The sequence below is a fragment of the Typopeltis vanoorti genome, chromosome 20 (genome assembly GCF_054136105.1).
Source record: "Typopeltis vanoorti isolate ZY-2024b chromosome 20, IOZ_Tvanoo_1.0, whole genome shotgun sequence".
Taxonomy (NCBI): domain Eukaryota; kingdom Metazoa; phylum Arthropoda; class Arachnida; order Uropygi; family Thelyphonidae; genus Typopeltis; species Typopeltis vanoorti.
Genome location: NC_143568.1, coordinates 88,782,839 through 88,796,129, shown reverse-complemented (window position 1 = coordinate 88,796,129; position 13,291 = coordinate 88,782,839). Strand labels below are relative to the sequence as shown.

Below are 13,291 nucleotides of genomic sequence, written 5' to 3'. Positions count from 1 at the left end.
TCTTTAGGATGATAATAATAATAATAATAATTAACTAATATGCCACCTGGCATAATTACTCAGTTTTATTTTTTTGTTTGAATAAAAGCTAGAAGTTAAGTGTTATATTGTTCACATGAATTTGAATTAAAGTTTAGTTATTACTTACTTTTAGAGAATCCTGCCAGGAAGGCTTAGGGCATTGTTTTTCTGGATCGGGTGATATAGGTTCCATACGTTTACGAAATAACAACAAAACGCAATCCATTATTCTCATAATCAAATGTGGAGGTTTACCAAGTTTGCGTATGGTTGCAATATCTGCAGGTTGCAGTTGCTGAAAATAAAGCATACAGTTACTATTATTTTTACCTCATTTTACATTCTACTCTAATGTAATACTAGCAGAAATTGAACATTGCAAAATGTCCCACTCATCTTACAAAAATCTACTGGCTTACTGTACCATCCAACACTGAAATCATCCATCTGACAAAAAGAAGTGACATGAAGATTGCATGTACTGAATACAAAAATGTCATTCATATTTCTGGTGTTTAGGATTACACATTGATTGTAACTCATATCGTTGTTTCAGGAAATAACTTGGAAGATTTAATAACTAATTATTCAATTATTAATTCTGATATTTCACCAAATTTAAGTGGGCATCATCATCATAGATCCATACACAAGTACAGATATGTGCACTACATCAGTAAGTGAGATTAAGAAAAGACAAACACAGAGAGGTCTATGATATTAAATAATGACACGTAAGAAACTTGGTTGCATATTCTTGACTGTTGACTTGACTGCCTGTGAATAAGAATTTCCCAGATGAGAGACAGCTTCAAGCAGTCATATTTATTGTGACTGGGGTAGTTTTTGAGGAATGAAGCAGCTTTCAGGAAAAGTCTCTTATATTTGCCACTTAGTGAAAAATCATTGAAAGCAGCTGTTGAAAAGATAAGTTTAATTTTTGTAGTACAGTAGTGTTTCATTATTACATTCCAGTAAGAAATACATTATTAGAGATGTAGTAAATGAGATATTCCATAAGGTATATTTCACAGGAGGGAGAATTAGCAGGATAATTGACGTGTTAGATTATTATATTATTTCGGGTGACTCCAGGGAGTCCTTAGACTCATCAAGGGAGACTAGATATGAGAAGCAGGCGAGAAAATGAATGACTGATGGTTGTTCAAACAAATGACTTGGTTGGAAATATGGAGAATGTGAGGATATATACAATGATGATGAGCAGAGTAAAAGATAACAGTGTGGTTGGAAAGGCAGTCTGTTTTGCCAAGGCATGATAATGATGAGTTCAGATAGAGAGAAAGGAACATGAATGTATGTGTGAGGAGAAGGGAGTGGAGATTGTAAATGCGTTGGATGCATTTAGGGAAAGGATAGTAGTGTACAAAAGTGACAGGCTGCATTTAAATGAATTTGGTGTGGGTCATTTAGAGAGACTGTTCATTCAAGGAGGAGAAATGGGTAATGTGAGCAAGAGAGAGAAAGTAAGAGGTGAAGCAAAAGATCAAGAGAGAGGAACTTGTGAGACTGATGTGCTTGTAAATGAGAATAGTAGATGTAGTATGAAAGATAATGATGAGAGAAAAAGAATGTAAGTTTGACAGGTAAACGGGTGGAGTCAAAGTGGACAGGGAGATGCAGTTAAGGAGAGTGGATGCTGGAAGTAGTAGTAGTGAATCTGTGTAAGATGATGGTCAGTATTAGAATGGGATGTATGGGGGTGTTCAGTCTGAAGAGTTAGATAGGGTGATTGGTAATGGTTAAGTGTGAAGAAATCACAAACAACAAGTGGCATGGGCAGGACTGCTTATAAACCTAAAAGTGAATTGCTGTATTTATTTATAAATGACAGAAGCATTAAAAATATAGGTTATGAAATGATTATATTGATTAAGTTTATTTGTCCCAAAATTTTTAGAATGGGTGAAACATGGTTATATAAGGATGATAGCCTTATGGGAATAGGGAGGTAGACTGCATATGATGACAGCACGGTAATTATGTATACACAAAGTAGAGATGTCAGATGTAAATAGTGGCAAGGGTTTTGAGTTAATATATTATTATTATTATTATTATTATTATTTCTTAACCTCCGTAGAGTCAACAGACTGATCGTGGGAGGTCCACTCAACCAGCAACATGTCTATCATAATAAGCATTGAAGTTATTTACAATAGCTGCACTCATATCGCATTCAGGCAATGTATTCCACTCACTAACAACTCTCCATGTAAAAATCTACTCCTCACACCATTCTTCACCACATCTTTATACAACTTCTCATTCTTCCCATCTTAATTCATTTTATAATTTCTTCTGTATGAATTTGATAGAATCCCTTAACTAACTTGAAGGTCTCTATCATATTTCCTCTTTTCCTCATATCCACCAACCTTTGTAGTCCACGTTCTCTTAAATGTTATTCACAACCAACACCCTAGAATCTTGATATCACTTTGATTATTTGTCTTTGGACCCTCCCTAGTGTTTCCACATCACAATGAAAACTAGGAGACCAAATCTCAGCACAGTAATCTATATGTGGTCTGACCAATGCCTTATATAGAGGTATCACCACCACCTCCTTATCCCTACATGTCACTGTACTTTTTATCATAGTAGCAATATGATGTATAGTCTTTGTAATGCTTTCAACATGCCCAAGGAACTAGAGTCTGCTGTCTGCCATCACTCCAAGATCCCGAATCTCACCCACTTCCTGAAGCACAATTTCATCAATACAGTATACAGTCTTATATCTCAGTATTTCAACATGTAACACATTGCATTTATTGATAATAAAACTGCAACTCCATTCATTTGCCCAAACTAAAAGTTTATTCAAATCTTCCTGTAGAGAATTAACATCACCACTACTCCTGATAATTCTACTGAACTTTGCATCATTAGCAAAAAAAGGATTAAATTAAATAAATAATAAAAAGATGCCTAGTCAATTCACATGAACTATCATTAACAAATAAGTTAAACAGAAGAACTCAACAAGAGATTCCGAAACACATCAATTGTCACCTTCCTCTTTCTGAGACATTGCTACATCATACACAACTTCCTGGTATTTTTCAGAAAGCTAATCTTTATCTAACTAATCTGCTATCTAATCCCATGTTCTGCAGCTTATACACCAATCTGTCATGTAATAATTTATCAAATGCCAATGCATGGTCCAAGAAAATCACTGTATATGATTTCCCTTATCCAACATATTCCTCACCTTATCATAAAATGTAAGCAGATTGGTAAAACCTGCTTGTCACAAAACTATGCTGACCATCACAGAGAATCTTATTCAGTCAACTCATCCTGTATCCAATTTCTCCAACACCTTGACTGCAACTGCAGATATCCAGACCATTCTATAATTCTAAATGTCTGTTCTTAAACCATGGATGGAAAAGAGGTCTTATTTTGCTTTATTTATACTCCTTAGGAACCTTCCCCACTGCAAGACTTTCATTAAATAACCAGGATAACTCTTTGCACATTCTTTAAAAATATGCAGTGATATGACATGCATTCCCACAGCCTTATCAACATCTAACCCAAACAACACTTGATATACCTCTCATTAATTCAAATTTAATTCTTGCCTCATTACTACAGGTTGCACAGCATCATTCACACCACTACAATATACACCGATGAAGTGTTCCTTAAATAATTCCACTATATCATTTACTATAATTACTCTGCTAACATAACTATTCACCAGTATCAACTTGCCATAATTATTTCCCCTCTAGCTTGCCACATAGCAGAAAAATTCCCTTGGATTAGCTTTGACCTGACTGGACAATCTCCTTTCATATTCAAATTTTTTCTTTTTTAACCATGCTTGTCACTTTTCTATCCTGCACTTTATATTCTTCATGCATCTGTTCACTGCAAACTCTCTTGTACTTCCTCATTAACAACTTCTTTTGTAACATTGCTTGATTTCAACGTTTAACCATCTCACTCCTATTCTATTTATTTGCTTAACTCTCAGTATGCAGTTATTATTATTATTATTATAAGTATCTCCATGGCGTCAGTAGACTCATCGCGGGAGACCCAAACTAGCAAAACAATATCTGTCATATCTCTTCTTGAATTCATTTACAGACGAAGAGCTCACAACTACATCAGGCAATGAATTCCACTCATTCACCACCCTCCAGGCAAAAAACCTTGTTCTCACATTCCTGTCAACCACACTCTTCTTTAATTTCCAGGAATGACCTCTTATTCTTCTATCACTATCACGCAGCTGAAATATTTCCCCTGCATCAATCCTATAAAAACCCTTCAGTAATTTAAATGTTTCTGTCATATCAACTCGGTGTACGGAGCATTTTTTATGTCACTCTTCACTGAACCTTCTCCACAGCCTCCTCATCTCCAAGGTCCAGGTGACCAGACTTGAGCACAGTAATCCAAATGTGGAAGTATCAACGCTTTATAAAGGGCAATAACAACCTCTTGATCTCTGGATGTCAGCGTGTTCCTCAACATCCAAGTAATCCTATGTGCAATCTTGGACACGTTAGCAACGTGTCCTCTGAACTTCATCTCCCCATCTACCAACACCACTAAGTCCCTAGCCTCATCAATCTCTTGGAGTACTGTTCCATCAATGTAGTACACAGCTGGTAATCTTTTAATCCCAAAATGCATGACTTTACACTTTCCACATTGAACTGACATCCATTACCTTTTGCCCATTTTAGCAGCTTATTTAAATCATCCTGCAAACTTTCAACATCAGCTTGCTTTTTTATTGCGCAACCCAACTTTGCATCATCAGCAAACAACCGAATATCTCCCTGTAAGCCATTTCCTATATCATTTATATATAGCAATTAAACAACAATGGCCCAAGTACAGAGCCCAGAGGCACACCACTGGTCACCTGCCTCATCCTAGACTTGGCTCCTCCATACCACCTTCTGGTATCTCTCTCTGAGCCATTCTCCTATCCATATCACCAATTTAGTGTCCATTCCCATCTGCTCCAATTAGCGTAACAGTGTTCCATGAGGTATCCTGTCAAAAGCCTTAGCAAAATCCAGAAGTACCACTGTGTAGCCAGTTCCTTTGTCCAACTCAGATGTCATTCTATTATGAAAAGTTAATAGATTGCTAAGGCAGGATCTACCTTTAACAAAACCATGTTGGCCTCTATAGAGTATCATATCCTGATCCACCCATTCTTGAATTTTGTCTTTAACCAACCTTTCCAATACTTTTACCGCTACTCCTGAGATGGTGATTGGTCTGAAATTAACTACCGCAGTTTTAGAGCTACCCTTATGCAAAGGAACCACTTTGTCTAACTTCCACTCCCTAGAGACCATACCAGAGTTCAAACTTAAGTTAAATATCCAAGTAAAAGGGGTTGACAATTCCTTTGCACATTCACGCAACACCCGAGCTGATATTCCATCTAAACCTACAGCTGTGTTTGTATTTAAATTTTGCAATATATTAAATACCTCTGATTTCTTAGTTTCAATTTTCACATTAGTTGTTGCTACAGGTACAGAGATATCCTCACTTGGGTGATAGACTTTTGAAAAGTGATCACTCAGTAACTCGACTATTACATCTGATTGTGTCACCTCAATACCATCAGTGCACACTAAAGTTATCCTTCTGTCATTCTTCAAGTAAAAGGAAGTCATTCTTCCTTTTACTTGCCACATAGCGGAAGAACTCTTTGGGATTACCCTTGATCTCATACTCAGATTTAGCTTTTCATATTATGCTGGTAACCTTCCTAGCTTGAGCCTTGTACTGCTCATGGGTGTACTGATTGCATTTCTCCTTGTACATTCTCCATAACATTTTCTATTTTTGCAGATCAAGCATGATACTACTGCTCATCCATCTAATGCCTGCCTTGTTTGTCTTCCTGACAATGGGGACACAATCTGATATTGCTTTCCTCAGATACCCGTTGATTTTATCCCATGCATTGCTAACATCTTTCCCCTGCAATATGTTCTGCAATGGGATGGCTGCAAGCTCACTCCAAAGCTTGTTATAATTGCCTAACCTGTAGTTCCATATATACCACTTCTTAACAGAAAAATCCACAGATTTTTCAACCTCCCAAGTCAATACCACATGATCACTTTCACCAATTGGAGGTAACGAGGACACCTTACTTATGCATATATCCTCTGAACCAATAACCAGGTCCAACACTCTCACACCACGTGTCCCTTCAGTTATGTGCTGTTTCAAGTAATTATCTCGTAGAAGATGTATGAACTCCATTTCCTTTTTGTTACGAGATATTTACTCCTTTTAATTGATATCACCATAATTAAAATCCCCATTAATAATAATCACTAAACCTGCACTCATTGCACTAATTTGCTGATGCATGAATTCAATATCTCCCCCTGTACCCCCCTGGCCTAAAGCAGCATTCAACTGTATATTTGGTTGCATTGGTCACTATTTCATACCAGACCACCTCAAATGAACTCTCATTCACATGTCTATCATCTTGATATACTATTTTCTTTGGCTGCAACACATCAGCTATCATCAACAGTACTCCTCCCCCCTGTTCTATCTTCTCTATCCTCCCTGAAAATACTGTACCCATCACATTCAATTCCAGTGACCACATCTTCTGCTGACAGCCAAGTTTCACTAATGCCTACAATTTTTGGTGAGATTGCACTGACTAATGACAAAAATTCTTCTCTCTTATTTCGAATGCTTCTTGCATTGGTATACAAAAATTGCAGATTCCCTTTAGTTCTTGTACCAGCTTTAGAACTGATATACATGTCACTAATTTCAGTAGTCCCTTGCTGATTTATATCCCCTCTATTCTGCAATTTATTCCATGAATAAGTATAACAATTATACAATCACTGCTTAAGTTTCTCCCTCTTACACTCAACCTTTTCAATTTTAGTTTCCCTGCCCAATTACTCCAACTTGTTCAGAAAACAATAACTTCTTCAATCGCTTATGTCCTTCCATGTTCAGATGCAGCCCATCTCTAACATACAACTGTCTTTTTTCTTGAAACACACTCCAAACATCAACAAATTCCAGACCTCTTTTATTGCACATTCTTGCAATCATATCATTCATTATCATCGGTCGTCTACTTAACTCATAATTGTCAAAATGAGGCAGCACACACACACACTATCCTCCCATTGACACTTTTCCTCTTCACAATATCTAACAATGTTCTTAAATCTTTTCCTACCCAATTTATACCATCACTCAGGTCATTTGTACCCACCATAACTATCATCTTGTCTGCTTCATGCCCACTCTTTCTATTGTCTCACCAGCCAAGCACTCCTCATGCATACCACTCTCCATACCCTTAATCACAGAATCACCATGTATCTTACCACTCTTAACTTCATTCAAGTCCACACAAGCGTCACTCATGGACTCATTTTCTACACTATTCAGCATGCACTCCCAGTTTCATTACTGAAAGCTCTATTACTTACCCCCCCCCACTCTCACGACATCTTGTTTCTTCTAGGCCTCTTGTGGTTGTATTTTGTTGACTCCCAATCACTCCCATACTATTTATTACTGCATCATTCATCAAAGACTCACCCATATGTAATCCTGTTCTAGTTACTTCAGCTAAAGTAATCTCTATAGTCCTAATTTCTCTGTTTCACATTAAACTCAGTTTTAACTTCCAGTATCTCCTTACTGAGCACTTCCAATTCCTCATGCAGAAGATGAAGATCATTTTTCATTTTCATGAACTCCTGTCGAAGTTCTTCTGCTACAGTCCCAATATCAGCTTCCATTCCTAAATGCTCCAGCCTATCCCAACACTTCTCACATACGTCGACATTTTCGTTCTTCTCATTTAGCCAGACCAATTACAGATCCTTCATTTTCTTCGGTGAATACATGTAGCAGTTTCCGCAATGCAACCATTGCAAAAAATCTAACACTGAGCCAGCCTTTCGTGTAGAAGTCCTGGGCGCCGCTGACATACGTTTCTTGTTGGACGCCATCTTTACACGTTGAAGTAGTGAAACAAACAGCAGCGAAAACACAATATATACAACACAGTTCTAAACAATAACATCACTGAAGGACACTTGTATCTAACCGATGCACAACTGCAGCATGAGTTGAGACAAAAAGCCACACTATATTTAAATTTAAAAATACGTTTTCTAGCCTAACTAAACATGACAGCCACATTCACCAAGGACACCAGCGCCTCTGGCATTGTGTATCTTACACGAGCAATAGATGTTATCTATTACTCGTTTAAGATACTTCCTTATCATTTCACAAGCAAGGTCACCATCTTTTCTACACAATTCATCAACCCAATGTATTGATGCTAGTTGACTACAGAGTTTCCGATAATCACCCAACTTATAGTTCCACATACTGACTTTCTTGATAAATTTTTCCTATTTGACTACCTTCCAAAACAATACTTTATATGATCACTTAGACCAAAAGGGGGAAGTGGTGATACCTCATTTACAACCACATCCTGTGAGAATAACACCAAATCTAACACCAATAAACTAGGTGTTTCTTCCATCACATACTGATTTTGAATAGTTATCCCACAGTAAAAATCCACTCTCCTTGTTACTATACCGTATCTCTTATTTCAAATACATATACAGCGATCCCTTGATTAATGAGCCCCGATTAGTGAGTTTTCGATTAGTACGTCATTTTTTTTTGCTATCCAAATTCGATTAGTGTGCCTATATACATCTTAAAAATAAATGTTACAGATTTTAAAAATTTTCGATCTATACATTTTTTAAGGCTAACTATTTTAAAAAATCACTCACCAGGATGCAATAGTTTAGTTACCAATTTGAAACATTTTACAAAGTTATTTTTTAATGGCATACTACACTATTTCCATGTACGCTATGTTCCAAATTTACCACCAAAATTGATATGTTCACGAGATATGATCAGCATTTTACTGATCATATCTGCTTTACATAGCATTTTGCTGATCACATCTCGTGCAATTGTTTTCCTTACTTTTTTATTTTAAATTATTTTCCTAACCTTTAATCATGAGGAAAAGAATTAGTGAGCAAAAAATAGAAGTGTGAAAATGATTTGAAAAGTAATCTGATTGGAAGAAAAACTTGAAATAATAAAGAAAAATGAACAAGGTGAATCTAGAGCAAAGATAGGACAAGAACACAAAAATAGGTGAATCAACTGCTGAATACAAAGAGAAAGGTATGGCTGCTTGAAATTCATCATGCATGCACTCGAAATCAAAGTATTATAATGACTGAATTAGAGAGATGTCTCTTTACATGGATTGAAGATTGTAACCAAAAACGGATCCCGCTAAACACTGGCCTTATTAAATCAAAAGCATTAAGTCTCTTTGCAACATGGAAAGAAAGGGCTATCAATAATGGAAAAGAAGAAGAATTCCATGTTAGTTCTGGGTGATTTGAGCGATTCAAAAAGAGAAATAGCCTAAATAATGTTCTAATCAACAGGCGAAGCTGCAATTGCAGATAAGGAGATATCCAGAGATTTTGAAGAAAATTGTGTAAGAAGGAGATTATTGTGATCAACAAATATTTAATGTCCATGAAACTGGCCTTTTTTTTGGAAGTGAATGCCTTCCAAGACTTTTCTAACCAAATCGGAGAAATCTCAGCCTGGTCACAAAGTCGAATGAAATTACTGCTAGCCATTTGGAAGCACATTCTTCCACATTGTGCAAATGATTTTAGAGGCCTTTCAAATGAATCTAAGTTAATTAAATCTCATTCTGAGAAGTTGAGTGATTTCGACCTGCTAAATTTAGATGCACAGCGGGAAGATCCTGAAGAATATGAAGAAAATTTAATCACTGACAAGCCCAAAGAGGTTTTTCAGAAACAATTAGAAAATATTTTTCGTACAATCAAAGTTTTTAAGCAACAATGCTTAGAGACCAACCCAGGTGAAGAGAGAACCAGTAAAATTTGGAGAAGAGGCAATAGAGCCATACCATCAGTTGTATGAAAAACAGAAACAGAATGCCCACCAAACTAGGTTAGCTCAATTCTTTGATAAGAAGAAGAAGAAGAAATTTATATTCTGAATATGTTTTATTGTCTTTCAGCTTCATAGTTTTCCTTTAACTAGGCCTTGAGATATATCCTAATTCTTTTATAAAAAAAAAAAAAATTAAAGGTCAAAAAAAGAAATTTGAGGAACGAATTATACATTTTCCAATAGGTTATTATATTCGATTAGTGCATTTTTGATTAATGCACCTGTTTTAAAGAACGCATTAGGCACATTAATCGAGGGATTGCAGTAACTATAATTAAAATCTCCCATTATTCCTTTTACTTTCCCAACTAATTTGTCTAAACATTTGACAATCAATATGCTCCACTTTCCCTGGCCTAATAACAGCATCCTATTAGATATACTATTTTACTGATCTCAACTTCACACCAAATAGCTTCAAAATCTTCATTCATACTACTATTTTCCACTTTGACTCTTGAAGGACACAATTCCTCTGCTACCATTAACAATTTCCCTCCTCCTACTTCACCTCCCTTTCCTTTTGTAAAATTCTATATCCTATCCTTTCAAGTCCTGACAGTATATCATTCTGTCAGGACTTGAAATATTTGTCAACCAAGTTTCACTTATGCCAGTTATCAATTATCTCTGGGCATACTGCATCAATGAATGCTGCAAACTCAGCCCCTTTATTTCTTATATTCCATACATTACAAGCATAAAAATTCTCCACTCTTTGAGGCCATCCCATTAACACAATCTATTTTTTTACTCTCTCTGCTATAGTGCACTTCTCTCTGTTCTGCCCATCCCAATTTCTTTGATCCTAACCGTGATTTCATTTATATTCTTATCATCCCCACCATTTTGAACTGCATCACTTTGCTCTGATATAATCAATTCCTCATCTTTGTATCCATTTCCTTCGACAGTGCTTCTCAACCTCTTTCTGACTCTTAGTGGTACTAATTTTGTATGAACCCATTGCACTCTTGTTAAACAATAATTGCTCCAAATAACCAACACCAAACCCATTCAAATGCAATCCATGAGCTTTGAACCATTCTAACTTCTCTTCAAATTCATTCAATACATTCACAAATTGAACACACTCTGCCTGACACAATTCAGCCAGCTTGTCATTCAGTATCATTGTTCTCCTTCTCATTTCACTACAGTCATATCTGGGCAACAAACTAACCACTTTTCCAATAACACTATTATCTTTCCTTTCCTGCAATAACTTCTTCAAATCCCTTTCCACATTCTTTGTCTCACTATTCAACTCGTTTTTACCCACCACTATCACTACCACTAATTCTGATGCCTGTTACTTTGCAGAGAAGGCAAGGAAAAGTATCTGATATTTGTTTTATTGTGCCACCTGTAAAACATGCCTTGTGCACTTTATTTTTTACCACACCTTTAACGATTGAGTCACCATATGAAGCAAACCTGACATCTTCAGATATTTGCTTCTTCTTAATCTTCTTGTAATTTACATCAATTATGCTCTTCTTTAAATGTTCAATTTCCACCTGTATATATTTAAGCTCATTCTTCATTTTCATTCACTCCTGCCTAAGCTCTTCCACCACTTCTATTATCACTGTTCAAAGCATTCTCATCTATTTTTTATTAGTCCTGATAACACTGTTCTCATTTTTGGAATATTATTATTATTATTACCATAAGCAGCAATGGATATCATAAGTAGCTTCTTATGGCTGTTTATGATATCCATTCTGACGTGTTCTTTGTCCTCTGTCAAGTCATTCATACCTAATAAAACCATCAACCCCCTTTGCTCACTCCCTCCTCATATCCAATGCCTCAGTCACTCTACTCAAGCCTTATAGAATGATATCATAACCTCATTCCAATCTATACTGCCATAATTAAAATCATCCATAATAATAACCCTTCCCTTGTTCACTAAGCCAAGTTCTTATACATTTCTTCATCACCACCCACCACATTCAATGGCCTGTAGCAGCATCCAACTAAATATCTCTTCCTGTCAACTTCCACTTGATGTGCGATGAAAGTAGGCTTTCAACGAGGGAAGGGTTATTATTATGGGTGATTTTAATTATGGCAGTACAGATTGGAATGAGGTTATGATATCATTCTATAAGGCCTTGATCAGGCATTCCACCTCATATGGATTGTTGTGCACATATTTGGTCACCTTTCATGGTGATAAGGATATGTTAGAAAGAGTCCAGAGAAGATTCACAAAGGTGGTAAATAGTGTTTGGAATGTGAAGTATGAAGACAGATTGAATGAATGTAATTTGCAAAGTATTGTGAATAGGAAGAAATGGGTTGTTCCTAGGTTAACAAGGAAGAAATTTTTCATAGAACAGATGAGGGAATAGAACAAGAGGGCATCCCTTGAAACTGCAGAAGGAGGATGTGACCAAATTAATGAGGAGCAGGTTCCCTGCCTGGAGAGTGGTTGGTGAGTGAAATGCATTGCATGAGTGTATGGTGAATGCAGACTAACTAAGGTCAGGTATTATTAATAATAATAATATTAATAATAACTCAAAACCCACTGGTAAATAAATGGAATATAATGCAATAAGAGATCTCAGAGATAGTCAAATTGCTACTGCTTCTAGAGCAGTATTAAGCTGGACATTTTGGAAAGGAGTATGATTGTCCACTAGGATAGGTGCTCCAATGTGAGAATGACAATCCCCAGCTCTGTCCTTTAAATAAAAGCAAAATGCCTTATGTTTGGGTCCTCACTGGGTTTTCAATATGCCTCCTGTGGACATAAACAGGAGGGTTTGTGCTTATGCATCAGAACCTTGATATCATTAACATTTCGGCAAATGCTACACCAGCTCAAATTTAGACATTTTCCTATTGTTTAGGCTTTGTAGTCGTCCAATTTGCAAGAAAAACCCTCAACATCTTGCAAATATCCATACCTAATGTAAGGATTACATTAGGTATGGATGGCAATTGTCCAGCTATTTTTATGGAAAAATGGTTAAGACATCATCTGGTTTGTCAGGAGGATCATTGGGTGAGATTAATTTACTTTCAGTGGACACACCCACCCACCCACACTATTAAGGGTATTTACTCGGATTGTACACATTTTTATATTAGAATTTTACTGACTTGAAAACATATATATATATATATATATATATATATATATAAATATTTTTTTTTTTTTTAAAGTGGGGATGTGTGGTGGTTT

The 13,291-nt window shown here is 36.2% G+C and overlaps 1 protein-coding gene across 1 annotated transcript in view; it reads right to left on the bottom strand.

Annotated features, from left to right (window-relative positions):
- LOC150095635 (dynein axonemal heavy chain 8-like) overlaps window positions 1–13,291 on the bottom strand; it is a 2,108,518-nt gene that overhangs the window by 792,221 nt on the left and 1,303,006 nt on the right. The window contains exon 59 of the mRNA XM_090409931.1: window positions 149–316. Within this exon, the coding sequence (XP_090266057.1) occupies window positions 149–316 (168 nt within the window). The remainder of the gene's footprint in view (window positions 1–148; window positions 317–13,291) is intronic.